General features: G+C 38.3%; 1 protein-coding gene and 2 pseudogenes across 1 annotated transcript; 2 read left to right on the top strand and 1 right to left on the bottom strand.

Moving 5' to 3' along the window:
- LOC115301797 overlaps positions 1 to 1,229 on the bottom strand; it is a 5,747-nt pseudogene extending 4,518 nt beyond the window's left edge.
- A 1,560-nt stretch (positions 1,230 to 2,789) lies between these two features.
- Positions 2,790 to 10,101, top strand: LOC115283001 (C-X-C motif chemokine 15-like). Its single transcript, XM_029929297.1, has 4 exons — positions 2,790 to 2,938; positions 3,582 to 3,711; positions 8,511 to 8,594; positions 9,913 to 10,101. The coding sequence occupies exons 1-4, from the start codon at positions 2,878 to 2,880 to the stop codon at positions 9,923 to 9,925; spliced, it is 288 nt and encodes a 95-aa protein (XP_029785157.1). The 5' UTR covers positions 2,790 to 2,877; the 3' UTR covers positions 9,926 to 10,101.
- Positions 10,102 to 18,807: 8,706 nt separating this feature from the next.
- On the top strand, positions 18,808 to 19,333 carry LOC115282923 (annotated as a pseudogene).
- Positions 19,334 to 27,688: the final 8,355 nt, after the last annotated feature.

The following is a 27,688-nucleotide window of genomic DNA, read 5'->3' as shown; positions in this document are numbered from 1 at the left end:
ACTATAATATGTCATGCAGAAGATCGATTCAAGTTATGTCTGAGGGAGTTTTCTGTGCCTGTTGGATTTCAATGTCTGTTTCCTTCCTCAGATTGGTGAAATTCTCAGCTATAATTTGTTCAAGTACCCCTTTATCCCCTTTATCCCCTTTCTCTCTCTTCCTCTTCTTCTTATGGATTTCCTATGATATGGATATTGTTCTGTTTGATTGCATCACTCAGTTCTCGAATTCTCCTTTTGTGCTCCTGGATCAATTTATCTCTCTTTTTCTTGGCTTCCTCTTTTTCTATAATTGTGTCTTCTAATTCACTTATTCTCCTCTCTGCCTCTTCAATCTGTGCAGTGGCCACCTCCATTTTATTATGCACCTCATTTATAACATTTTTTAATTCATCAAAACTATGTTTAAGGTCCATAATCTTTGTAGCAATCGCTTTTCTGGTGGCTTCCATGTCTTTTTCAAGCCCAATGATTAATTTTATGACCTTGTTCTAAATTCTTGGTCAGTTATGTTGCTTATATTTGTTTTGACTAATTCTTTAGCTGTCACTTCTTGGAATTTCTTTAGAAGAGAGTTCTGAAAAACTGCTTTTAAAATCTGCTTCCAGGCATACCTATTTTCATCCCTGACAGCCACTCATGGTGAGCCCACCATCTTACCTCAATTTAAACTAAATTATTATGAATCTTTCCATAGTTGATTATCTTATCTTTGTATACACCCTTGTTATCATCATAATATCTAGACATGTGGATAACATGACACTTCACTTGTTATGGATGGAATAAGACACAAACAAATCAAGGTTGTATCTAAATAATGTTTCTAACTACTCTACAGCTTTTTGGTTTCTATAAAGGCCAATATATGATCAGTCACTTGAATATTGTCAAGATATTAAAGCTTACCTCATCTGGAGATTGGAATAACTATTTTCTCTTTCTTAACATGCCAAGACTGCTGTCTTAGTCTGCCCCAGCTGTGTAACAAAATACAATGTATTTGTGGCTTATACACAACAGAAACTTATTTCTTACAGTTCTGGAAGCTGAAAGTCTAAGATTAAGGTACCACACGGTTTGAGCAAGGGCCTCTTTGGATCTTAGACTGGTCTTGTCTCACATGGCAGGAGGCACAGGGGAGTTCTGGGGTGTCTTTTATAAGGCCACTAATCTCATTCATGAGGGTTCCATCCTCATGACCTAACAACCGTACCTTCTAACACCATCACCTTGGGGCTTAGGATTCAAACATGTAAATTTTGAGGAGACACAAACATTGTGAATAAGCCTTTGTGAATCTGTGTCCCTGTATGCATTTCTGTCCAGAATGTTCTGTCAGCCTTTTTTATGACAAACATCCTTTCATCTTCAGCAACTCCAATGTTACTTCCCAAGTGAAGTCTTCTCTCCCCCTGTTCCTCCTTCCAAGTCCTCCCTCCTCCGCCTGTGGAGTGCCTCAGGTATATATCTAGTTTAACACAGATCACCCTCTAGTTTAGTCTATTTACATGTCTATCTCCAAACAGCCTCTGAATTCCTCATGAGCAGACACCCCATTTTCATTCTTTGAATATTTAATGTCTCGCAGAGGCCTTGGCAGATAATACATGCTCACTGATGATTGTCAAATGAAAACACCTTCTTATGATTTAGGCTAGGTGTACCTTCAGGCCACATCAGCCCTTCAGTAATCACTGATTCTTCAGCTAAATGCTGCTGTGGGTTGAATTGTTTCCCCTCATGGCCACTCCCCAGATTCACAGGTTAAAGTCCTAACTTGCAGTATCTCATTGGGAGACAAGGTCTCTAGAGAGGTAACCAAATTAAAGTGAAGTCAGGAAGTGGCCCTAATCCAGGATGACTGATGTCTCTATACAAAGGGGAAATTCGGAGGCAGACAATCACACAGAGAGAACACTGTGTGAAAATGAAGACAACCATCTCTAAGCCAAAGAGAAAGGCCCTCAGAAAGAACCAACTTTTTGTGCACCATGATTTTGGGCTTCTGGCCTCCAGAACTCCAAGACAAAAAAAATGGTTCTTGTTTAAGCCACCCATTCTGTGGTTCTTGGTCATGACAGAGTGAGGAGAGTAATGCCAATGCTTTGATATTTGATTTGTTAATTCAAATACAAACAAAAACAAACAAAATAAAAAAACAAAAACCACATAACAGCGTGATCAGTGTGGAATAATAATGAAGGTCACTTATAAAACTGCTTAAGGAAAAAAATGGGAGTTCATAGTTCACTCTTCCATATTTCAGCTTCAAGCCCAGTGAAACTGCTGCCTTCATATCACAAAACTGTAGTTTGCTATTTCTGACTACAGGTTATTGTAGTCTGAACTTCAGTTTTCTGTTGGTTACTTATGCTATTAGTGCACTTAGAATTTGGCAGATTTTATTATCACCTTAAGTAGGATTATGCAAATAGGCATAAAAGCCAAAAGCAAATACCATGTTGAGGAAAAACATCTTAGTTACTTACTTTGTGCAAACATGACCTTTAAAAATGTATTGACATTCTTACAACTCCACTGTGTAAGACACTGTTAACTGACTGGCACTGAACTCTTGATGATTATGCAGTTTCCCTCCCCAGGAAATAATAAGTACATTTCTCCTTTCAACAAATTCACATCCTGCCCCCAAACCTCAGCTCCCCTTCCCCTTACTAAAACAAAGCTAGAAAAACAAACACAGTTTCCTTGTTGGCTTGTGGCAAACACACTACTTAATAAGCTGCTTCATTCACCCTTCAATGGAGAGGGAGTGTGTGAACAACAAAAATCTCCCAGGGCTACAGAAAGCACATAAAAGAGGGCTGCGGTGTTGATTCCGCCATTCAGCAAGGCTGGAGCTCCAGCACGGACATGGCTGCTGAGAGCTCACAGATGTTCCCCCTGCTGGCTATCCTTGCTCTGGGCATCTTGGGTAAAGCAGCTACAGCTTTTGTATTTTCCTTCTAGGCATTGCAAACATTTATAAAAGATTGGAGAGCCAATGGGATTGTATTTAGCATTGGGCAAAATGTAGAAACTCTAAAATTAAAACCTAGGCAGAACATCTATTTAGATGATGAGGTGTCAAAGAATTTCTTGTTGGATTAATTTTAAAAATCTGTTTAACTTCCTGGAAATATTGAACTGGAAGGGTCTGTGCTGGCCTTATTCGAGACAACAGTAGGAGTATTACTGCAAATCATTATTTCAATGATGGTGGGCAGCTAGAAAGTGCCTCTTTCAACCAATAGGATTCACATAAAATTTTTATGTTGACAACTTTTCTTAGAAGGAAATCAAGTTGATTTCATCACTAAATAAGTTATTTTATTGACTCTGCAAACTTTTAAACAATGAATTCTTGGTCTAGTGCACTTATCCATTCCTCAAACATTGTAGATTCTTAGTGTTTGTTGATCATAAAAATAGCAGATGGTTAGATTTGTGTGCTTGTCTCTCTAAATTAGCCTGCCAATACTTATTTTGTGAACTGGGTGTCCTGCTGCATGGATGAAGGATAAGCATAACAGCTATCTTTGTTCTTACTCGGGGTTTGCCATTCTTTTCTTACACAGCCGATCCCTGTGAAGGGCAAGAGTTGCGATGTCAGTGTATTCAGACATATTCTGATTTTATTTCTCCTGAATTCATTAAACATGTCCAGTTGATACCTGAAGGTGCTCACTGCGGCAGGAAAGAAATCATGTAAGTAGTAAAGATGTGGGGGAGGATGGAAGCCTCTAGGATTAGGCTTTTCAAAGCTGGCATTTGCATTAAAAATGTGCTACCTTGGGAGTACCAGAGACCAGGGCCCTGAGCATGATTCGTGTACAGTGTGGAAAGATAATTGTCCAGTGGTTATGCTCTCTGGAAACATCATGTACCTTCTCCAAAAACATAAAAGGCTCTCAAATAGGAACATGTTTAGTGTGTGAACTCTTTTGAGTGGCCTTTGAAGTCAATGAACATGTGCAAGAGCAAAGTTCCATGGTCCTCAGTAAGAATACATGTATAATAATATATAATAATAATAATAATAATATATAATTCTTGGTTGTCTAGAGATCTCTCTAATATACACTTGGGCAACATAGTGAGTTCCATATGGTCTAGTGGCTCTCAAAGCCAGTGTGACAATCTTTCTGAAGCATCAGTCTACAAATACAGAACTTAGAGGCTGTGGAGAACACTTCTGCATTTTATTGAAACTTTAAAAATTTTTGAATTATATCATACATGGTGTTTTGGTTCATTGCTAAGTAATAAGTTATCACAACTTAGTGCCATAGAAAAAAACCCATTTATTATCTCAAAGTTCTGTAACTCAGTAGGCCAATGGATTGACCAATGGTTCTTTGTTTAGGGTTTCGTAGGCTTAAATTAAGATGTCAGCTGGCTGAAGTCTTGTCTGAAGGATCTGGGAGGAATCCACTTCCAAGATGACTTAAGTTGTTGGCTGAATTCAGTTCTTTGTAGTCATAGGACTGAGATATCCACATTCTTTCTGGCCATTGGCTCATGGTCACTCAAAGCTCCTAGAGGCTTCTTACAGTTTCTTCCACATAGCTTCTTCCAAATCAGCGACTGAGAATCTGTCCCACACTCATCCAATCTCATGCTTCAAATATCTGTCTTCTCTTACTAGCCAGAGATAACTCTCTGCTTTTAAGGCCCATGTGATTACATGTGAATTCTTTCTTTGGATTAATTTAGTCAACTCCTCAGTAACCTTAATTGCATCTGCTAAATCCCTTTGCCACCTAACATGACATAATTGTGGGTTGTAATATCTCATTGTGCCCCTGGAGAATAGGGAGGAAAGCTTCGTGAGTCTTCTTGGGATTCTATCTAACGTGCATACAAAAGAGTATATATATATATATATATATATATATATATATATATATATATGCAGTTTAAAGATCAATAATAAAACAAAATCTGTTCACTTGCCACCTGGCCAAAATCTAGAATATAATTAGTATATAATTAGTACATCAGAAGACTACACATGTGAAATACCTATTTTGTGTTTGGGCTGAATTGTGTCCTCTCTAAATTTATATGTTGAATTCTTAACACCCAAAAGCTCAGAGTGTGACTGTATTTGGAGATAAGATCATTAAAGTGGTAATCAGGTGAAGTGAGGTCATAAGTCTGGGCCCTAATTCAATATGACTGGTGTCCTTATAAGAGAGAGAGATACCAGGAACACACACACACACACACACACACACACACACACACACACACACAGAAAAGGCCTGTGAGGAAGGACACAGCAAGAAGATGGCCATCTGCAAGCTCGGGGGAGAAGCCTCAGAAGAAGCTAACCCCGCCAGGACCTTGATCTTGACCTTAAAGCCCCATGCCTGAGAGAATAAGTTTCTGTTGTTTAGGCCACCCAGCCTGTGGTATACAGTTGCAGTCCTAGCAAACTAATACAACTTCCAAATCTAAGCTAAGAAATAACTACTAATTGAGCTGCTGTTTCCTGCTTTTAAAAAATTGTTTTAGGATCTATGTATGAAATCTAAATCAATTACTACTTTGCCTGTATTGTGGATTGAATGTGTGTCCCCACCCCCACCCCCAAAATTTATATGTTGAAATCCTAAGCTGCTGTGTTACAGTTATTAGGAGGTGGAAACTTTGGGAGGTGATTAGCTCATGAGGGTGAGGCCCTCATCACTCATCAATGGGATTAGTGCCCTTACAAAAGAGACCACAGAGAGCTCCCTAACCTTCCAACATGTGAGGACAGAGTAAGAACATGGCCTTGTATGAACCAGGAAAGAGGTTCCCACCAGACACCAAATCCATGGCACTTTGATCATGAACTTCCCAACCTCCCAAACTGTGAGAAACGATATGTGTTAAGCCACCCAGTCTGTGGTATTTTTTTTAATATAAATAGCAGCCAAAATGGACTAAGACAGCCTGCTTTTGAAAGTCAGGATATCATGCTGAATATACTCTTGTTTGACTTGCTTCTATTACTCAACATTTCATTCTGCAACACATGCATTCAGGTATGTTTAGCTATAGTTTGTTCAATTTAAATGACACTTAGTATCCTGTTGTAGGAATACTAAGTCAACAAATACCAAATTTGCCTAATCAATTCACGGTTGGTGCATATTTGGGTTCTTCCCAGGTTTTTGCTATTATCAACATTCTCCATATTTGGTTCACCTATATTAGAGTTTCTCTAGGAATTACTTCCTAGTTTAAGGTTTGCACATCTTTGACCTTACTAGGTTACGCAACAGTGTATTACAAAGTAACAGTACCAAAGAACACTCCTTCCTACTTAAAACCATTTGTTGTTTCACATATTGGCCAATACTTGGTGTTGTTAACCTGATGGGTATATAACAGTACCTATTACTGTTCTTTTAATTTGCATTTCTCTATTATTAATGATGTTGAGTATTTTTCTCATGTATTCCTAAGCATTGTGTTCCCTTTTTCTGTGAAATTGCTCTTCATTTCTTTGCTTCTTTTCCTACTTGGATATTATCTTTTCCCCATTGACTCACAGGTATTTTTGCATATTCTGGATATTAATCCAGATTAATGTCAGATTTATGGATAGCAAAGCTCATTTTCCAATTTGTGGCTCATATTTTCCTTCTTTTTATGGTGTCCTTTCAATTAATGTAAGTTTGTATTTTTTTATACATCAAGTTAAACAACATGCTATTTTCTGATTAGTGCATTTAGTCTTATTTCAAAAAACTTTTCTTCACAGACTTGTCAGAAATATTCTTCTATATTGTCCTCTAAAACTTTTATAATTTTTTCCTTTGCATTTAAGACTTTAAGTCACCTGGAACTGATTTTAGTATGTGATGTGAGAGACTTGTCTAATTTTATTTTATTTTTCTAAATGGTTCATCAATTATTCCAGCACTACTTATTAAAACATCATCATTGCCCCACTGATACACAGTGCTACTTCTACCATAAATTGAGTTCCCCTCAATTCTTAACTCTGTCCGATTAATCAATTTGTCTATACTGTGAGCTATCATTAACATTTTATAATAATTCTTAAATTCAAGAAAGAAAAATTCTTCCCATTGTCTTCAGAGAACATTTTCTTAGATTTTTGCTCTTCCGTATAAATATTAGATGCAGCTTGCAAATTTGCACTAATTTAATTATAATTTTTAGTGAATTTCTTTGAAATTATAGATTAATTTGTGAATTGCGGATGTTCTTATGATTCTCAGTTATTTCAAGAACATAGAATGGCTTCCACTTTATCAAGGGCTACTTTAAATGTCTTGAACCAAAGTTTTATAGTTTTCTCCATAAAAGTCTTCCATTTCTTTTTTATTAAAAAACACACATTTCTAGTCATTATATATTTTTTGATGCTACTGGAAAGAATAACTTTATAAAATTTTATTCTAGTTAGTATTAGCATTTAGACAAAATTTTATATTAATTTTATAACCACCAACACTTTACTCGAGTAGGCAGGTTATCTGGCAATAATGGCAGTTTACTTTTCTCCTTTGGAACTTTATGCCTTTTGTCTTTCTAGCTTTGTGGAAATGGCTGTGGTAATAGCACCTCCCCTTATCTTGTTTCTGCTCTCAAAAGGAATACTTTTGAGGCTTTACTATTATGTATCATGTTTTGTGGCTATCTGTGTATTGGAAATTTGCTAAAGTGTTGTTATTACATTATTATTTTTATTATAGATGTTATTATGATCTACCCCTTCCATTCATGCAATGAACTTCACAGAGGTAGAGATTTGTGGTTCTGTGAAGTACAGTTGAAAACCATAGAAGCATAGTGTCCCAGTGGCTCAAGCAGTTAGGCATCTGCTCCTGATTTTGGCTGGGATCATGATCTCATGGCTTCGTGAGTGCGGCCCTGCATCAGGCTCTGTGCTGACAGTGCAAAGCTTGCTTGGGATTCTTTCTCTGTCCTTCTGTGTTTAACTCTCTCCCACTCATGCTCTCTCTCAAAATAACTAAATAAACTTTAAAAAACTATAGAAAACTATAGAAACAACTTAAACTACAGAATTAATTTAAACAAGCAATTATGTTCTCCTCTCCCCCAGAAATAAATGAGTTTTTAATGAGGTCCTAAAAACTAACATGATTGGCACAGGTATAATGATAAAGAATATACAGTAAGTGGTTGATAACTGGCATCCCAGAAGATATTACCATTATGTAGATTTTCCAGAGTCTGACAATTATGTAGCAGAAGTCTACTAAATGTTTGCTGCATAGTTGATATCTCAAAACCTTCAAGAAAAAATTTGATCTTTAGTTGATTTTTTAAATTTTATTATGTACACTGGTATGACTGAAAATCATATTCCAATCATATAATTAATGTAGTTTGAGAAATCCATATGTTTATTTTAAGTGTAAAATTTCATGTTGTTAAATTTTAATCAATAAATTTAAAGCATTATTGAATTATGTACACTTATTACTTAACTAGAATGCTCTTTTTTTTTTTACCCCCAGAGTCACATTGGAAGATGGGAAGTTAATTTGTTTGGATCCTGAGGCTGAATGGGTGATGATTATTATCAAAAAGATTATCAACAGGTATAATGAATGCCAAGGATTTTCATAACCAAACTCCCTCTCTTTTCTTCTAATTAAAGATATTTAATTCAGATAAAGTCTGAATATATACAGACTCTGCCATAGATTAGAATAAAATTAGAATGATTCTACACCAGAGAATCCAAAAGTGTGGTCCCAACTGAATTACCATCACCTGGCAACTTGTTAGAAATTCACATTCTTAGGCCTCAGCTTAGACTTACTGAAATCAGCACTGGGGGTGGGCCCAAACACCTGTGTTTTCACAAGCCTTCCAGGAGATTCTGATGCATGACCAAATTTGAGAATCATTGGTCCTTACCTTCTGTGTAACATGATATCCAAGTTGACCTGTGTTACAAATATCCCCATTGAATATAAAAATAATCTAATATTGCTAGAACCTATATTATGCAGACAACATAGACAGGCAATAGACACATTTGCTGAAAGAAGTTTTAAGGAAAATAAATTCCCCTTCAGAAAAAAAAAATTACTCCCAGCACAACATTTCTAGAACATAGACTCCAAATGGAATTTGCAAACTGGTTAATGGAGAAGATATGGCAAGGACAGGCAAGTGATAATGGGAGTGTATTTGATTAACCTGTGGAGAAGAAAAAGTCAGGGTAGGGTTTTTAAGCCATCACAGTGTGTAAGAAGAGAGAGATTATGACTCATACTAGAAAAACTAAATTTTGTGGGGTTTTTAAATTAAAAAATGGAAAGGCCTGGGCAGCTCAGTCAGTTGAGTGTCCTGCTCCTGATTTCGGCTCAGTTCATGATCGCAGGGGTATGGGATCAACCATCCTCAGGCTTCTCGCCGAGCATGGAGCCTGCCTAAGATTCTCTCTCTCCCTCTCCTTTTGCCCCTTTCCCCCTCTTGCACTTTCTCTCTAAAATAAAAAGAAATTAACATTAATTTAAACAAAAAAAGGAAAACAAATTAAGAGTATGTGGGGCTATGATTCACCAGGGGATCACCTTGGCAGTTGAGTAGTATAATGTAGTGGGAAGAGGGCAGGTTTGTGACTCATAGAGCTATGGGTTAGTGTTCCAGATCTACAGCTATAATTTATGTCATTTTGGATAACTCACTTAACATTGAGATTTACATGCTTTCATTTGTTCCTACTTTGTTCTATCATGGGATAATACACATAAAGGGCTTAATTATGGCTGCTATTAGTTTTCTGCTTACCAAATACATGGGCTTTTTTCTTTATTCTTCCAGGTTTTTTCTTGTTTTCTTACAAGGGGCCACACATGGGTAATCCTAGTATCTGTATAGTTACATGTAACTCTGCTTGTATTGTAGTGCTCCTAACTGATGGTCACACAAGGAACATCACATCCTATGGGTATCAGAAGCCCTTGCTATCATCGTGAGCTTGGACATCCTCCAGAGTTTTTTTTGAGAGTAGCACCGATGGGGTGCCTGAGTTGAGCATCTGACTTCAGTTAAGGTTATGATCTCCCTGTCCATGAGTTTGAGCCCCACCTCAGGCTCTGTGCTGACAGCTCAGAGCCTGGAGACTGCTTTGGATTCTATTTCTCCCTGTCTGCCCCTCCCCCACTTGCTCTCTCTCTCTCTCTCTCTCTCTCTCAAAAATAAACATTAAAAAAAATTTTAAGTAGCCCTGAGTTATGTTAATTTATGACTAAAATGAATAACCTTATTTACTTATTCTGACAACCTAAACAGTATTTTCAAGCAGGTGATTGGCTACTTGTGAGGGAATAATGGAAGGAAAGGTAATGAAATTTCCATTATGTTGGAAGAATAACCTCTCAGACTCTTACAGTAGGTGAGAAGTTTCTCGGTTAGGCTCAGTATATCTTAGCAGATCCACCTCTTCCTTGCTGTGCCCTACCAGTTAACTCTCCAATGGACTCTGGCGTTTGATCACTGCTTTTCACTTGACATTAGCATATCTCTTGATTAACTTATCAGCACACTGGCCTTTTGATTGCTTGAACTTTTGAGTTCCAAAGGCTTTAACTTGCTCCCCATTTTAGTCACCCATAACCTTGGCTCTCAGTATAAAGTAAGGTTATTTATCTACATTCTTGAAAATTGCAATACTCTTTTAGAGGAACTTTTCATTCATCATAAGATGTATGCATTTGATCATATGAAAATGGGGGGGTTCATACACTTACACAATAGAGTGGTCTTAAGTTTTAAGAATTTACCCTTAAATAAAGCAAGGCTGATAGATAACATCAGTCCAGGGTAGAAGCTACCCACTCTAGGAAACTGTAAGGTCATCATGTTGGAAGAGGAAGGAGAGGAAACTTAAGACCATTGAGACCCAGAAAAGATTATGAGGATGCTGAATCAGAAAGATGAAATGGAATATACAGAACTAAACCTGTGTTCTAATCATTTGCCTTCTTCTAGGTAGAATTTCTGCATATGTAACACCATACTGAGAGAATAAACATCTTTTTTTTTTAACCATTTCTGAAGATAAAAATATGTTGACAGATGACTGATGTTCTCAATTAGGGCTGCTAACAAATTACCATAGATTGGGTGGCTTAAACAACAAACATTTATTTCTCATAGTTCTGGGAGTCAGGAGTTCAAGGTCAGGGTGCCAGCATGGTTGAAATACTTGAGAAAGTTTTCTTTCTGGCTTACAAATAACCATTTCCTTGCTGTGTTTTCACATGGAGGAAAAAGAGAGCTGGCTCTCAGACCATTTTTTTTTATAAGGGCACTAATACCATACATAAATTACTAATACACTACATACATATATACATGTATAAAACACTACATGCATACATAATACACTAATACCATACATGAGGGTTCTACTCTCATGACCCAGTTACTTCCCAAGGACCCCACCTCCAAACACCACCACATTGAGATTTGGATTTAGACATATGAATTTTGGAGGGACACAAACATTCAGTCCATAGCAGAAAGGAATTCAAGCCACAGACACTGAAGTCCTCAGGACTTTCTCTTTTCATTGTCATGTCTTTGCCTCTCTCTGCTGGACTGGAGTTTCTTTGTTTTCTCTGATTTTTTGGGTCTTACTTTCCTTAAGATTCAATTTCCAATTCCTGAAAGAAAAGATATTATTGGCTATATTGATTCAGGTGTCCACACAGCTCCAATAAACTGTGATCAAGGGACAGTGGTTACATGGTTTGAACATGGCCATCTGGGACTTACCACTGTAGAATGAAGAAATGGTTCTCAGGGAGGTGGGAGTTTTTATGAATTGAATCCTTCAAAGGATTTGATCACTCCATGTGTGTCTTCATGTGTGAGAAGGAAAAACAAAGCCAACTGAGAAAACACATTTCCTCCGGAGAGACTATTGTGCCTTCAAGAGGTGATATGCATGCATTAGAAGAGCCCCAAGCAAAAGGTCCAAGGTCTGCAATTCTGAGCAGGTATCTTAACTTCTCTACACTCTGTTGTAACTGTGAAAACATAGCAAAGAAAGCAAAAACAAAGTTTCTTCATTCTTCCCAGGATTGTTAAGAGGAAATACTAAAACAAAATTGCTTTGAAAGTAAGTGTGAAAAATCATAAAGTATTAAACACTAACAGTTAGCTCTCAATTTGGGCTTGATGCAAGAACTACCTCAGGACCACAAAGACAAGACTGGGTGTTTTAGAACATAAAATTCCAAATTTAAAGATTTAAAGAGAAAAGGATCTAATCAGCAAGGTTTATGTCAGGAATCCACTCAGGGTCTAGCACCCTAGGACAGAAGAGTGGAAACACACCACAGAGACATGGCCAGGAGTCACCCCAGGATGAGGAAGGCCATTTGTGGAGTAGCTGGTAGACAACTCGGTGAACTTAAGCAATAGCTTATATTCAACTAGCAAGACCATTATTTTAGATGAATCTAATATTCACTAGAAAGATGCAAATACAGAATATAAAAAAGAAGACTGAGTCTTCAAGAATTATATTGAGAATATCTAACTTATTTCTGAAAGGAATTCTAGACAATGAGGGGAGGAGAATAGATGAAAAGTAATATTTGAGACAATAATGATTAAGAATTTTATAGACAGATGAAATTTTCATATTTAGAAGCCCAACAAATTCTAAGCATGATAGAAACATAAAATTCACACCTAACTACATTGTAATGAACCTGCAAGATGCAGAATACAAAGAAAAGACCTTAGAATGCATAAGCATGACCTATACCGGCGGCAAGCGTTTCCAGGAGGAGGACTCAAGGAAAGGTCACACCTGCGGTCAGTCTCTGGAATACATACATGGTTTTTTAAAAATGGAATTGCTGGGGGGTTCCTGGGTGCCTCAGTCCACTCTTGGTTTTGGCTCAAGTCATGATCTCACAGTTTTTGTGGATTTGAGCCTCCCTTTCTCTCCCTCTCTCTCTATTTCTCTCTCTCTGCTCCTCTTCCACTTGCTCTATATCTGTCTCCTTCAAAATAAATAAATAAACTCAGAAAAAATAAAATGGAATTGCTGTGGATGAATTAGTTGTAAAAGAATATCAAATTGCTATGGCTTTTTATGCATATTTATGATGAAGAATCAAGGTCACCATATTTGGCTTGTATTAATTATGCCTAAATGTGAGATAGTTTCTAAAGGATACAGTGAAATACTAAGAAGAAACAAGGGTTAGTGATTCATTTATTTATCTGACTAATTTTACTAGAAATCTTTTACTTCCTTATGTTTGTGGTTTGAAACTGTCTCACACATTGCACATTTTTTTCACTATGATTTTTCTCTTTAGGTTCAAAGAGTTTTTCAAAAGGAACCTGCTTGGATGTATTGAGAAAAGTGTACCTTCATTACTTCTCCACCCCCACTGCCCTGCCCCATTCATGTGTCAATCTGGGGAAGTGGTAAAAATTAGTAGTTAAAACAGGATTTGAGGCAGACGGATCCTATTAGTTCTACCATTTACAGGTTAAGTGATTTCAGGCAAGTAACGCTTCTGAATTTCAGTGTCTTCTTCTATAAAATGTCAACACTAATATTTATTTTAGAAAGCAAATGAAAAGAACTGAAGAGGTGAATGCCTCTCATCTCTTTATGCTCTAGGAGCCGCATCACATTGCTCACAGTTGTTGCGAAGGTACTCTCCATTTCTTGGCTTGAAGCTCATGTTCATACTGCTGCTTCCACTTAAATTGGTTCCCCTTGCCCTGCCTCCTTACCCTAAACCTGACCTAACATCTAAAGGAATGATCTCAGTTTGTATATCACCTCCTCCAGGGAGCCTTCCCATACCCGAGTCTGGGTTATTTGCTCTTCAACTATATAAACTGTCAAAATAACAATTGCTTCATATTTGATCACCTCTCACAGAGGAAACTTTTAAATCAACACAAACCACTGACTTGCCAGATATTATAAAACCGAGTAGTGGCAGAGCCAAGGCATGAGTCCTGATTTTTATCCTCCATTACACCATTATCTCCATTACTTCCGCTTTAGCTAACAGAACCAGCTCCACCCTGGTTACACCCAGACTGTGGGATGCTGAGACATAAAACCTCCAGAAAGAGACCCTCTGTGTGTTTCTGGGTGAGGTGCATTTCTTCCTCATGACATGGTGGTTCATCAGGCTGTTTAAGACATCCTGACCGCTACTCCGTGCCAGCAGTGCCAGTCTTTCCCACCAGGTCGTCACACGCTATAATCTTGGTCTGGACTGCTGCCTGTGTGCCTAGTTTCTTCTTGGTGCCAATACTAATATGATATCATTTTAATTTAGCCAAACCTCTTTCCAGAACTCATCATCCACACAGGGATTTTTCTCTTCTTTTGAGATTCAATTATTGTCCCCACTGCAAAGAATTGTCCCCATACCTTACACCCTCATCCTACTCTGAAACATGATTACTCATGACTGTGCCCTATCCTATGGGCCAAAGAGCTCAAGGTGAAGGAAAGGCATTTGTTATTTCCCCCCAGGCCCCCTGTTCCTCTGTTTTTCTATTTTATTACACTACAGGTCATTCAGCTGCCTAAGTGAAGGATTTAGGTGTCATCATAGGCTGACCTTTTCCTGCCCCACATTCAGTCAGACTCCAGGTCCTCCCTCATCTCTGCTCTTTCCCACCTTCATATAGATGAATCTCTCATCTATAAGATAGGCCAATAATTAAGAATGACCACTAATCAGATCTTTTCTGAAAACTCTCCATTGTTGGTAAGATTTGTGTCAAAACACATTGGATGGACCCAGTTGTGACACATTTTTCTTGGTGTCATTCACATTTTGATACCCCTGAGGCCATCCGGTCAAAAAAGGGACCCATATTCCTACTGTCACTTCATTTTATTTAACTTGCTATTTCTGGGCCTGAACTTACATCAGCAAATAGATACATGTGTTATATTTTTTGAAAGAAAACATGTACATGGTAAAAATTTAAACAGTTTAAGAAGGGCACCTTGGTGCAGTTATGCAAGTTTACAAGTTATAGTATAAGTTTATAGAATAGGAACTTCTGGGGGTGCCTGGGTGGCTCAGTCAGTTAAGTGTCTGACTTCACTCCGGTCATGATCTCATAATTGGTGAGTTTGAGCCCTGTGTAAGATTCTGTGTTGACAGTTCAGCATCTGACTCTTGATTTCAGCTCAGGTTATGGTCTCAGTTTGTGGTTCGAGCACCAAGACAGGTTCCGTGCTGATAGCACAGAACCTGCTTAGAATTCTCTCTCCCTCTTTCTGCCTCTCCCCTGCTTTCATGTGCGCTGTCTCTCTCTCTCAAATAAATAATCATGAAAAAAAATTAATGCAGAAAGAATACAATGAGTAGGGAAGGAGAAAAAGAATGTCAAAATATAGAAAGAGATAACCACATTTATGTGCCAATGACTCCCAGACGTAGAACTCTACCCTTGAACCCTCTCCTTAAGTCCAGACTTGTGCATCACACTTCCTACTGAACAGCTCCACTTCAGGGTCTAACAGACGTCTTGAAATTAATATATCCAAAATGGAACTCTTGGTCACCCCTCAAAATCTGGTCTACCTGCAAGTCTCCATTATTGTTGATAGCAATTTTAGCCTTTCAATTAGTCATTAAGCAAGTCAATGTGCCTGCAGTGGGGAGTGTTTGGACCTTGGCCAGAGTGTGCAGAGTTATAATAAGAGTGCTCTGGTCTGCTTGTTAAAAGAGACCCTATGCTACTTCCACAAGAGCTGAAGCTTTGCAGAACTCTATGACTTGGAGCATGTGAGGCATTTGTGCTGATCTTCTGGGGGAGGAGCTCTCTGCCGCTCTAGTTCTTAGGCAGATTTGCCCTACCTACTAAAGCAGCATCTGCTGGGGGTGAAGGTTAGCATAGTAAGTGGCTTAGGCAAGAGGAACCTAGCAGGAGGTGAGGTTTTATTCCCTGAATGTTTGTTACATCTGGTTGTTTTATCTGCCTGGAAAATATTATTTCCAGATATCTCAGTGGATAACCCTCTCACTTCTTCAAGTCTTTGTTCAAATGTTAGTTTCTCAATTAAGTCTACTCCAATCAACTTATTTATAATTGCTACCTACCCTCACCAGCACCCTGGGGTCATTTTATCAAACCTTCTAAGACACTTTAGAAAGAGCTGTTCATATAGTGGGAACTCAGACACACAGAAAAGGGGCAATGAGGGCCTGGTCAGAGTGGCTCCAATTGCCCAAGAAAACCAGCAGACAGGCTGGGTGGGTGGAATCCAGAGAAGAGGTCATATGGGAGCTGAGATTTGACAGGTAAGTGGGAGCTTGATGAAGTTGGCATTTAGTAGTAAGAGGGCTTTGAAAACTAAATAAACCTTAGCCTCCTCCCCCAAAATGATTGCAATAGTGGAATCTCTAACGTTACAACAGAGCAATGAGGAAGTAATTTAGGGGCAGGTAAATAATTAAGGGGAAGAAATAGGGAAAAAGTTAGCCTTACTCTATTTGGACCGATAGGATTCTGGCTGGCTAGGGGACTGCATATCTTTTTTTTTTTTTAATTTTGTTTTAATTTTTATTTTTGAGAGAAAGAAAGAGACAGTGTGAGCAGGGGAGGGTCAGAGAGTGGGAGACAAGAAATCTGAAGACAGGCTCCAGGCTCTGAGCTAGCTGTCAGCACAGAGCCCAGCATGGGGCTCAAACCCACAAACCGCTAGATCATAACCTGAGCTGAAGTCAGGCACTTAACCAAATGAGCCACCCAGGTGCCCCTAGGGGACTGTATTTCATGAAGGTTTGTTCCCAGCTTGTTAGTTTAAATAATAGGGTGTCACCCCATTTGGCTTTGCTATTGATAACTTCTCTCCTATCTGTGGGGATTGTCTTAAGAAATATATTCCCAAATATCTATATTTTAACAACTCTGAACAGGTTTTTATGGCCAGATATCCCATCTTTCTGATGGATAAATGAGGTGATACACTATTTAATTCAAGTGAGATCTAGAAAATGATCAGCTTGCTATACATTTGAGAAGTAAGTACTGTCTATTCAAACCATGGTCACCCCGAGGCAAGTCAAGTTCGTTCACGGACAGCATTTCTTCTCCATCTTTAACTTACACTCAAAATTGGTGACTGTCAACACTCTAGGCAATTATTTCTTATATTTAGGATTCTGTTTTCATATGTATATGAGCAATGTCATCATGTTTCTAGGAAAAGTACCTCTTCCATCTATTCAGTAGCTAGCAAGGTGTTCTAATCAAGGCCAGGCTGGATTTTAAAGTCTGTGAGGCTATTTGCATAGCTATTAGGCTGACAACTTTCCCTTTGTATTAAATGACTATGGATATAGTTTTTGGGTGGCAGGAGGGGACAGCCTAGAAGAGGTGATAAGTAAGGAATGCAAAGAATAATGTCAGCAGGGAAGAATTGATGTCCTCTTTCTTTTGCTTGTTAAGTTCTTTGGAACCTTAATGGAGAACAGGTGATAGAGCCAGAAAACACAGCCTCAGATACCTGGCAAGACTAGTACAAGCAGAGCTTAATGAATTTATCTATCAGGTTAAAAACAAAAGAAAAGGTTATATGAACTCGTATTGACATGATTCATTTGGAGAATGACAATTTCATTGTATGACAAATTTTGTTGTAAGAAGTTTGACAAAAATGGCACAAAAAATAGTTGTGTTCAAGATTAAGAATGAAGAGTTGGTTCAGGGTTGACCTATTATGAATTGTCATCTTTCTGGGGACTTGCTTTTTACATCATCCTTTGAAAGAATTTCTAAGAAAATTACATAAACCAGTTTTAAACAAATACCTCATCTCAGAAATGGAGAGGGAGTGGTAAGGTGAGGGCAGTGAATGTGGCAGAAAACTATACTGCTTGTATGCAGACTGGGAAAAAGCTGATATGCCTAATTTTCATGTATATAAAATATATTCCATACTGGTGAGACGTATTCTCAAAGGGTTCATAGAAGACTAGACAGCTTCACAGAGAAATGGGACAAGTGAGTTGCCTCTCTAAAGCTCCAATGTGGGATTGTTTAATGAAACCAAGAACTCATTCTTTAAAAAATAAGCAAAATTGATAAACCCTTTAACCTGACTCTTCCAGATGAAAGGAGAGAGGCATCTGGGTGGCTAAGTTGGTTAAGTGTCAGGTCATGATCTCATGACTCATGGGTTTGAGCCCCGCGTCTGGCTCTGTGCTGACAGCTCAAAGCCTAGAGCCTGCTTCAGATTCTGTGTCTCCCTCTCTCTCTCTGCCCCTCCCCTGCTTGTCTCTCTTTCTCAAAAATAAATAAATATTTTTTTAAAAATTTAAGAAAAAAAGAGAAAAAGCCAAATAAATCAAATCAGAAATGAAAGAAGAGAAGGACCAAGACCATTTTATTTATATGCAATATGGCAAAGGCCATAAAAGCAGCCACTGTAAAAAGATCTTTCACAGTTAGACTGATGCAAAGGCAAGTGCAATGAAGAATGAAGTGAGTACAGCACAGGAATATATTCTGGTGACTCACAGTTCTGGGAAAAAAAAAAGCTATCACAAGAATTAGCCCAACATACTGGCAGCCCCTGCTTTGCATGATTCTGGTTCCAGTATGCACTCATTTCTTAAATGACCATTTTTGTGGCCCTAAACCTTTGTGCAAAGTGAGGATGGAAAACTTACATAAGATAGAGAAAATATTATAGTAACATTTAATGAATGCTCCTCTATGCAAGACAGGGAGAGGGACAGTAACCCATTGCTGGTTAAGAAGGAAACTCTACCTTTCACGAAGATGGTGCCGAAGACAAAGAAGGAAGCCCCTGCCCCTCCCAAAGCCAAAGCCAAAGCAAAGGCTTTGAAGGCCAAGAAAGCAGTACTGAAAGGCGTCCATAGTCATTAAAAAAAAAAAAAAAAAGAAGAAGATCCGCAGGTCACCTACATTCCGATGGCCCAAGACACTGCGTCTCCTAAGGCAGCCCAAATATCCTCGAAAGAGCGCCCCCAGGAGAAACAAGCGTGACCACTGTGCCATCATCAAGTTCCCGCTGACAACCGAGTCAGCCATGAAGAAAATAGAAGACAACACTCTTGTGTTCATTGTGGATGTCAAGGCCAACAAGCACCAGATCAAACAGGCTGTGAAGAAGCTCTATGACATTGACGTGGCTAAGGTCAACACTCTGATCAGGCCCGATGGAGAAAAGGAAGCATATGTTCAACTGGCTCCTGACTACGATGCTTTGGATGCTGCCAACAAAACTGGGATCATCTAAACGCGTCCAGCTGGCTAAATCTAAATATCCTTTTTTTTCCACCATAAAAAAAAAGAAGGAAACTCTAAATTTAAAATAACAATGATAACATTAATGGCAAAAGTACTTACTGAGCACTTACTATACACCAGGTACCTTAAAACGCTTTTTTACTTTACGTTCTCTAATTTCCACAACAATCTTATGGTGTAAGCACTGTTATTATCCCCCCAAGCAGGTACAATGTGATGGACAGACTTAATAGTCTCGTTATGTAGAATAAACAAAAAACCATTTTATTTGTTTCAAGGCCAGATTCTAGATAGTGAAGAGTAAAGAGAATCTTTCATGGTCTTGGACCAAATCAGTTTTAGGCCTATTAGTGAATGAAACCTCCTTTCCAGGTAATCTGAGAGACTGGCTTACTGGCATTCATCCATTCATTCACTTAATAATTCAACAGATACGTGTTGAATACTTCCATTTCCTGGTTTATTTCCAGAAACTGAGGATACAGTAAAGCTGTGTATCATAATGTGGGACACAAGACAATAACAAATAAACAAATATATGTTCTGATATTTACATCAAAAAAATTAAGTAGGGCAAGGAAGAAAAATAAATGGCCAAGAAAATAGGATATTCTGAAAAGAATTTTCTGAGGAGAGGACATTTGAACAGAACACCAAATAAAATGTGGGAGCAAGTGATATGAATGGCTAGTAGAAGAACACTCCTGGCAGATGGAAAAGCAGAGCAAAGTTTCTGAAGTAAAATTGGGAATGGCTCATTCTGAAGGAATAAGTGGGGTGGGAAGGCTGACATAGTGGAATAAGTGAGAAGGAGGGCCTCAAAAATGAAGCTGAAGAGGGAGACAGGAACTGTGATAAAGGACTGTGCAGCCATGAAGAAGATTTTAGATTTTATTCTTGGTGTAATGAGAAGCCACTGAAGGGCTGAGAGCAAAAGTGAAATGTTTGGGTTCATTTTAAAATATCACCCTGGTTGGGACGCCTGGGTGGCTCAATTGGTTAAGCGTCCGACTATGGGTCAGGTCATGATCTCAAGGTTCTTGGGTCTGAGCTCCGCGTCGGGCTCTGTGCTGACAGCTCGGAGCCTGGAGCCTGCTTCTGAATTTGTGTCTCCACTCTCTGCCTCTCCCTTGCTTGTGCTCTGTCTCTCTGTCTCTCAAAAATAAACATTAAAAATAAAACAAAATAAAATAAAATAAAATAAAATATCACCCTGTCTACAGTGTAGAAAATGGAAAGTGAGGATGTGGGACAAGAAAAAAGGCGAAGAAGCAAGTTTGGCGGCTATCATACTGGTTCTATGAGACAGTGATGGTGGTTTGGACTAAGGAGGTAACAGTCAGGAAAGCAAGAAATATTGAATGAGTGATAAATGCTGAAGGTAAAGTCGACAGATTTGCTGATAGATTTGAGGCAGGGTGTGAAAAAAAGAGAATGAAAAATTAAGGCAGGCAACACAGGTTTGGTCTGTGAATGGTGGTGCCTTTTATTAAGTAAAGACGAGGGATAAGTAAGTTTGTATTGGAGGGTTAGTTAGAGTTCTCTTCTGCACTTGCCAAATTTGAGATGCCTGTTACACATCGAAGTGGAGACATTGAATAGTTGCATCATCTGTCCTGATGCTCAGAGGAAAGAGGAGAGGTGGAGACATCAGTGGAAGCATCCTCAACATACAAGTGACAATAAAAGTCATGGACCTAACTAGTTGTTACTTAACCTTCTAATTTCTGTATAAGTCTAATTACATGAAACAGAAGTTGGTGTTTTGATTTTTTACTTTGCTTTTCTTTTTGGAGTGTCATTGCAACTACTGTATTGTAAATGATGGAAAATAATTGCATATGTTAAAAAATATGAAACTTTATAAAGTAAAAAAATTTTTTTTAATAAAAAAAATTAAAAAAAAAAGTCATGGACCTAAGTAAGTTAACCTTGGTCTGGATTGTAGATCTAATTTGAGAAGAGGTCTCTGGATGGTCTCAGGGACAGGCCAGCATGTGAGAGTCAGAAAGTTGAAGGTGGTCCAACAATGGAGACTGAAAGGAAAAAAATCCTTTGTATTTTATATTCATATTTCAAATAACTAATGATGCTGACTATAGCATACATGCACCAGATATGTGACACCTTATAATAACTCAAATTATTAAAGGAAAATGTCTATCATATGCTTTGGGAAAAATTGCTTTTTTAAATTACAAATTCTCAAAGGACATTGATCCATGATTAGCATATTTTGAGGATAGAAATTCTTTGAAAGAACTCACTACTCAATACTTAGTACTATTAGAATAAGAGAAACTATTTTATGGCAAGAAAGATATGTAATACAGGTAAAATATTGAACTGGACATTATTGATGTAAATTCTCAGCCAGTATCTTAATTTGAGAAAATCATAAATGTAGGCAGATTCTTTGTCATTAAAGATACCAGTTTTAAAACATGGTAATAGCTACAAGTGTCAATTTATAATGTCATCAACACACACACACACACACACACACACACACACACACACACACCCTTACACAATGTCAGTGTCTGCATGGATGTAGTCATATCCTTAGTGGCAGCAAAATATATTGAACATGGTGTATGTCCATATGCTGTACATTGCCTTTCTCCAAGTTGATTTGTGTTCCAAATCTCTATCAATCCAGGGACACCTTAAATCTTAAAGTTTGAAGTTTAATATTACCTGGACTTAGCTATTCAATGTGAAATATGGTTGAGGGCTGGTTTATACCTGGTTCTTCTTTATCCTGTCTGTTCAGTCTCCTGGATTATGAACTTATTGAAAACAGTCTTCTATTAGACTGGCCCTTGTATGTGGGTCATCAAAATTAAAGTGCAGATTAGGGGAATTAGTACATTGCTTTAGGGACAAATGGGCCTTTATACTCCACTTATTTATCTGAGTTCCCGATTTCTTCAAATCTTGATCTAATAATTCTTTATTTTTTTGGATATTCAACTTTTAAAAGTGTTTATAAAAATATTTTCTCTACCATTTTATTTGTTTTCCATGAGAGCATCTCCAAATACCCTAGACTGACATTACAGGAAACCAGAAGTCTCAATCCCATCTCTGCTTGGGAGAAATTCTCTCATAGGTATGTGACTTCTTCCTTCTTCAAACCCCCATCTCACCTCTCTTATTCTATTAGTCAAGAATGCATTCAGTGGTTCCTTTTTTATGTCATGTTAGATTCTCAATGGCAGGTGGCATACTTTAGTTCACACTTTGCGTGAAGGAGACACTTAAGATTTATTTAATTAAAAAATTTCAAAGTATTCCTTGAGAAATCAACTATGAAATAATCACTTCAGTTATTTCCCACATTTCTTGATTGCAAAAGGGAATAGTCTTGAGCAATAAGAAAAGTTCCCTAGCCTTTTCCCTCACATTCCACTTGAGTTGACATAAAGCGTCAGCTGCAGTTTATTCTTCTAACAAGGCACAGATGCTGGAACATTCAATCACCATTAGTTCGACTTGTGATAATGAACATGTCATCAGTCCACTTCACAGAACTCAATGAGAAGCTTTGCTTCACAAAAGAAGGAATTTGGCTCCCCGGGAGCAAAATTCTGTGGAGATGTAGTCAAGCAAGACTGAATGCCAAGTTGCATGACCGTATGTGAAGTGTTGTGGGGAAGGGAGGAAATCATTTGCATAAAACATAAAACACGCCTTACTAGCCTGCATATTTCAGGGGGAAAGTGTTGTGGGCAAAAAATATTCTGAAGTTTGAAGTCAGACAACCCAGGTGACAAATTTTAGGCTCCTCGTTTACTAGATACTTACAGATTCTAAGACCCGATAGTTTGTAAGTCATCATTATTTTACATAACATTTAGAAAGAGAAATACCAGTTAAAAAAATCTATGTTCCCCATTAGTGGTAAGCATATCATGACTTCAGAGATGTTAAAGTATGGTCAAATAAGATTCTCAGAATCATTGAAATAGAGTATGTATCTTAATATACTTATTAATATTAATACCTTTATTTTTCCGATCAGTAAATGAATGGGTATAGACATATTTCTTCATAAATTTTAGTTTCCTTGTCATCCTTTCTTTATCAGTCTCAGTACTAACCCAGAGGAGCCAAAATCTACAGCAACTGGAACACTGGGTGGCTCAGTCAGTTGAGTATCAGACTTCTGTCCAGATCATGATATGGGGGTTGTGATTTCAAGCCCTACACTGGCTCGCTGCTGACTGCACAGAGCCTGTCAGATCCTCTATTCCCCTCTTTTCTGCTGCTGCCCCACTTGCACTATCTCAAAAATAACTTTAAAAACATTTTTTAAAATCTACAGCAATAAAATGAGTTGTAACATGAAGGTACAGGATCTGGCAGCAAGCCTATCCACCAAGAGGAAATAGTGGGGGGTTGTACAAGTTGAGCAGCATATACTTCTCAGAAAAAAACTGGTGTTTTACCTATAAACTTGCTTCTCCTCCTCATGATATATCTGCCTACGGAAAAGAGGTATATTGAAAAGTTAATTTAATTGGTCCCTCTTCTTCTGAGAGGAAGACTACCGATTATTTAGACGGACAAGTTTGTAATAAACCAAGTGGGTTTGCACAACATAACATCTTCCTCTTATCTTTCCCATGGCAGCCACCTGCCCACAGAAAGCAAGTGATTTGCTCTGTTCTCCATTGTATGTGAAAGCAGCTTACCCCATTAGGGGATGTCTGAGAATTTCCAATTCAGCTTGTGACTAGGTAGGTAAGTCTGACTAATTCTGGCATTCAGTATTAAGGAGTGCACCTACCTATAGATACAAATTGCAACCTTTAATATCAGATTTATTAGTAGGAAGGTTGGTATTTTGGTTTTTGATCTAACTTACTTTTTTGTCTCTTAATTGGATCAAGTCGTAAGGAGCACTCTGTAGGTTCCTTAAAAGAACAACTAGCATACCTGACATTGGCTCTGATGAGCAGGCAGACCTCTGTATTAGAACACAAGAACCATGCTAGAGGTTGCCCCGTCAAGGTGCCACTAGGGGATGCAATGCTTTATGTAACCACCCTTCCTCATCCTGTTAGACACAGTCGTGATTAGAACCCCAGACTACATCTGAGCGTGCTTTTTCCTATCTGCCAAGAAAGACCATTGCTTTCTTTCTCCCCTTTCTCTGATTTCTCTTAGCTTCCTCCCTTCCACAATGCTGTATGAAGTTTTATCTCTGATCCGTGATGGACTTGGCTGACCTCCCTTTACCATTAGCCATCAGAGAAGCAACCCAGGCACCGATCCAAACCAACCAAAGTACAGGCAGCTGCAGTCTATTGGAATGACAGTTGCGTTAACTAAAGTCCCAGCAAAAACCACATATTGACTCATTGTGAGCCATAAAATTAGGAGAATAAGAATCTTTATCAGTAAAACCACAACCAACTTTGCTTGGCCACATTCTCAGAGACCAACAAATTGAGCACAAAGGCAGCTGTAGAGGGGATACCAAGAAGCGGGATGTGAGAACAGTCAGAACATTGGACTGGAGGAATCTTGGCCAACTGGATACTCATTTTATTTCCTTGGACACATTCTGTATCAAAACAAATAAATTACATTTTTTGCCAGAAAAATTCAGCCAGAATACTTAGTTTTGTTTTCTACACCAAGAGAAAACATTCTCATACAGTCCATAGACTTTTGTTTTACTTACTATTATTTGTAGTTATTTTATTTGATTGTGCCTGCCTCACATCCTCTGGGCCCACTCTGTACCTTGATGTTCATAGAGTAAACAGCTCTAAGCAGATATAACCTGATGGCACTTGGCCCTAGCTACATAGCATGTCTCTTGTTTTGTACCCTGGAACTTTTATGACACTAGACCTATGTGACCTTTGAGCATCTAAAATGTAGCTAATGCAATACTATCCAAAGCAATCTACATATTCAATGCAATCCCTATCAAAATAACACCAGCATTCTTCACAGAGCTAGGACAAACAATCCTAAAATTTGTATGGAACCAGAAAAGATCCCAAATAGCCAAATCAATCTTGAAAAAGAAAACCAAAGCTGAAGGCATCACAATCCCAGACTTCAAGATGTATTATAAAGCTGTAATCATCAAGACAGTATGGTACTGGCACAAAAACAGACACTCAGATCAATGGAACAGAAGAGAAAACTAAGAAATGGAACCACAAACATGTGGCCAACTGACTTTTGACAAAGCAGGAAAGAATATCCAATGTAATAAAGACAGTATCTTCAGCAAATGGTGCTGGGAAAACTGGAAAGTGGCATGCAGAAGAATGAACCTGGACCACATGGCAATGAGGAAGAATGAAATATGGCCATTTGTAGCAAAGTGGATGGACCTCGAGGGTGTCATGCTAAGTGAAATAAGTCAGGTGGAGAAGGACAGATACCATATGTTTACACTCATAGGTCTAACAGGACAAATCTAACAAAGGACCAGGGGGAGGGGAAGGGGGAAAGAGTTGGGGAGAGAGAGGGACGCAAATCATGAGAGACTATTGAATACTGAAAACGGAACTGAGGGCTGAAGGGGGAAGGGGAGGGGAGAAGGGAGTGATGGTCATGGAGGGAGGCACTTGTGGGGAGAAACATTGGGTGTTGTATGGAAACCAATTTGACAATAAACTATTATTTTAAACAATAAAAAATTTAAAAAATAAAATAAAATTTAATGACAAAACACAACAAAAGTTTCACTTTTACTTAACAGTCCAGGGTCATTAGTCAAGCTCTGCCCTGGAAGGCCATCAAAGGACCCGAGCTGAGGACAGGCTATCATTCTCCACTGTGCCTTCTACAGCTGATCTGCCATCACTATTTTTAACTGGCGGAAAGGAAAGGGAGATGACCATCTGGGTAGAACTTCTTAAAACAGATGGCTGGAACGTTGCACCTGTACAGGAAGGTTGGCTCCATGTTCAGATGTTCAGAGAGGCTACCATGTAACTACCTGGGCTGCCTCAGTGTGGTCATCATTCACTAGGACCTGAATCTCAATGACAGATATCTCACAACTGTCTGGATTTTGTGTATCTGCCTCTTGCAAACTAAATTCACAATTGATATTGGACCGTAGAAAAGTCTCAACTTGAAAGTATAAACTTTGAAATAACTGAGTTACTGAACCTCTGTAAGCCTATATATCCCCCTGTGAAGTGGGATAATGATGTTAATGCTTTCTCTATACGTCAGAGATAATTACTTACACTCATAAATTCTTGGTGTCCTATGGCTCTGTAACATGGCTTCATCTGGATGAAAGGCCAACTAGAAAATGTAGTCTCTTACTAGGCAATTATATTCACAGTAAAAGGGGAAAAAATATTGTGGTTTCCTCCCTGGTGTGTATCACATACAGAATACCAAAACTCTAAAACCCTAACATTGGTAAGAATTTAGCATGTTAAAGGAGCTGAATGGAGGGTAGGATGGCTTGGAAAAAGTGGTCTGACATGAGGCTAAAGACTAGGATTCCAATCTACAATCAGCCCACAAGTTACAAGGAGAGGTAGAGAAGTAAGCAAACATAATTAATGTTATTATAATTGCAAAACAAGCAAATCCAAAACCTACAAAACATGCTTGGTAGGAGAGAATAGGAGTAGATTAATTTTTCCCTAGAAAGATTGTGGAGAAGGAAGATTATGTGGGCTATGTGACTAAGAATTTGGGTATGAGGGGATGGGTGGAGGCTTGGCGAGGAAGATAAAGAGTATTTGGACAAAGCAAAGGGCAAGAGCAAAGGCAAAGGGCCAGGAGATATACAGGGTGTTTCCTAAGTGTGGTAAGAATATGGCGTTATCAGAAAGAGAGCTTTCCTCTGCTATTCTTAAATAGCCCTCCGAAAATAAATCCTCTACTGTTAGTACTACAGCTAGAAAGGCGATATAACAAAAAAAAATCATGGGGTTAAAATATAATATCAATTTCTTGAGTTTTATTTTTAAAAAGTTTGAAAAACAATGTTCTCTATCCCCACCCACCATCAGAGGGCCAAAGCTAGTCATCCTTCCAGCTAAAGAACACCTCTTCTGCATCAAAGTATTGTTGAACAAGTTTATGACTGATATGCCAGGAATATCAAAAGCAGAAGATATTGCCGTACTCTCCTCTGAAAATGCATGCAACACAGAAATAATTTTATTAACTCTGAAAGTTCATTTAGTTCCACAGCTTAGAAGTTCGACTGTTTTTCCCTCAAAGCTTCAAATACGTTCAACACTTTCATTCACTTATACATACACTCATTCATTCAGCAACATTCATGAAAGCCAATGATCCGCACTAAATACCAGACACTGTGAGGGGACAGAGATCCAGGCTCCTATCTGAATGGGAGAAGAATAAACATCACAGTATAATCCTA

This window comes from Suricata suricatta, chromosome 1 (genome assembly GCF_006229205.1).
Source record: "Suricata suricatta isolate VVHF042 chromosome 1, meerkat_22Aug2017_6uvM2_HiC, whole genome shotgun sequence".
Classification (NCBI taxonomy): Eukaryota; Metazoa; Chordata; class Mammalia; order Carnivora; family Herpestidae; genus Suricata; species Suricata suricatta.
Note: the sequence above shows the minus strand (reverse complement) of the source record. Positions and strands in the feature narration are given on the sequence as shown.

What these genes read in the sequence shown, in the direction of transcription:
- LOC115283001 (XM_029929297.1), top strand. Translation starts at nt 2,878, where the DNA reads ATGGCTGCTGAGAGCTCACAGATGTTCCCCCTGCTGGCTATCCTTGCT. An exon ending in CCTTGCTCTGGGCATCTTGG is followed by an intron (nt 2,939 to 3,581) that starts GTAAAGCAGCTA and finishes TTTCTTACACAG; the next exon opens with CCGATCCCTGTGAAGGGCAA. An exon ending in TGCGGCAGGAAAGAAATCAT is followed by an intron (nt 3,712 to 8,510) that starts GTAAGTAGTAAA and finishes TTTTACCCCCAG; the next exon opens with AGTCACATTGGAAGATGGGA.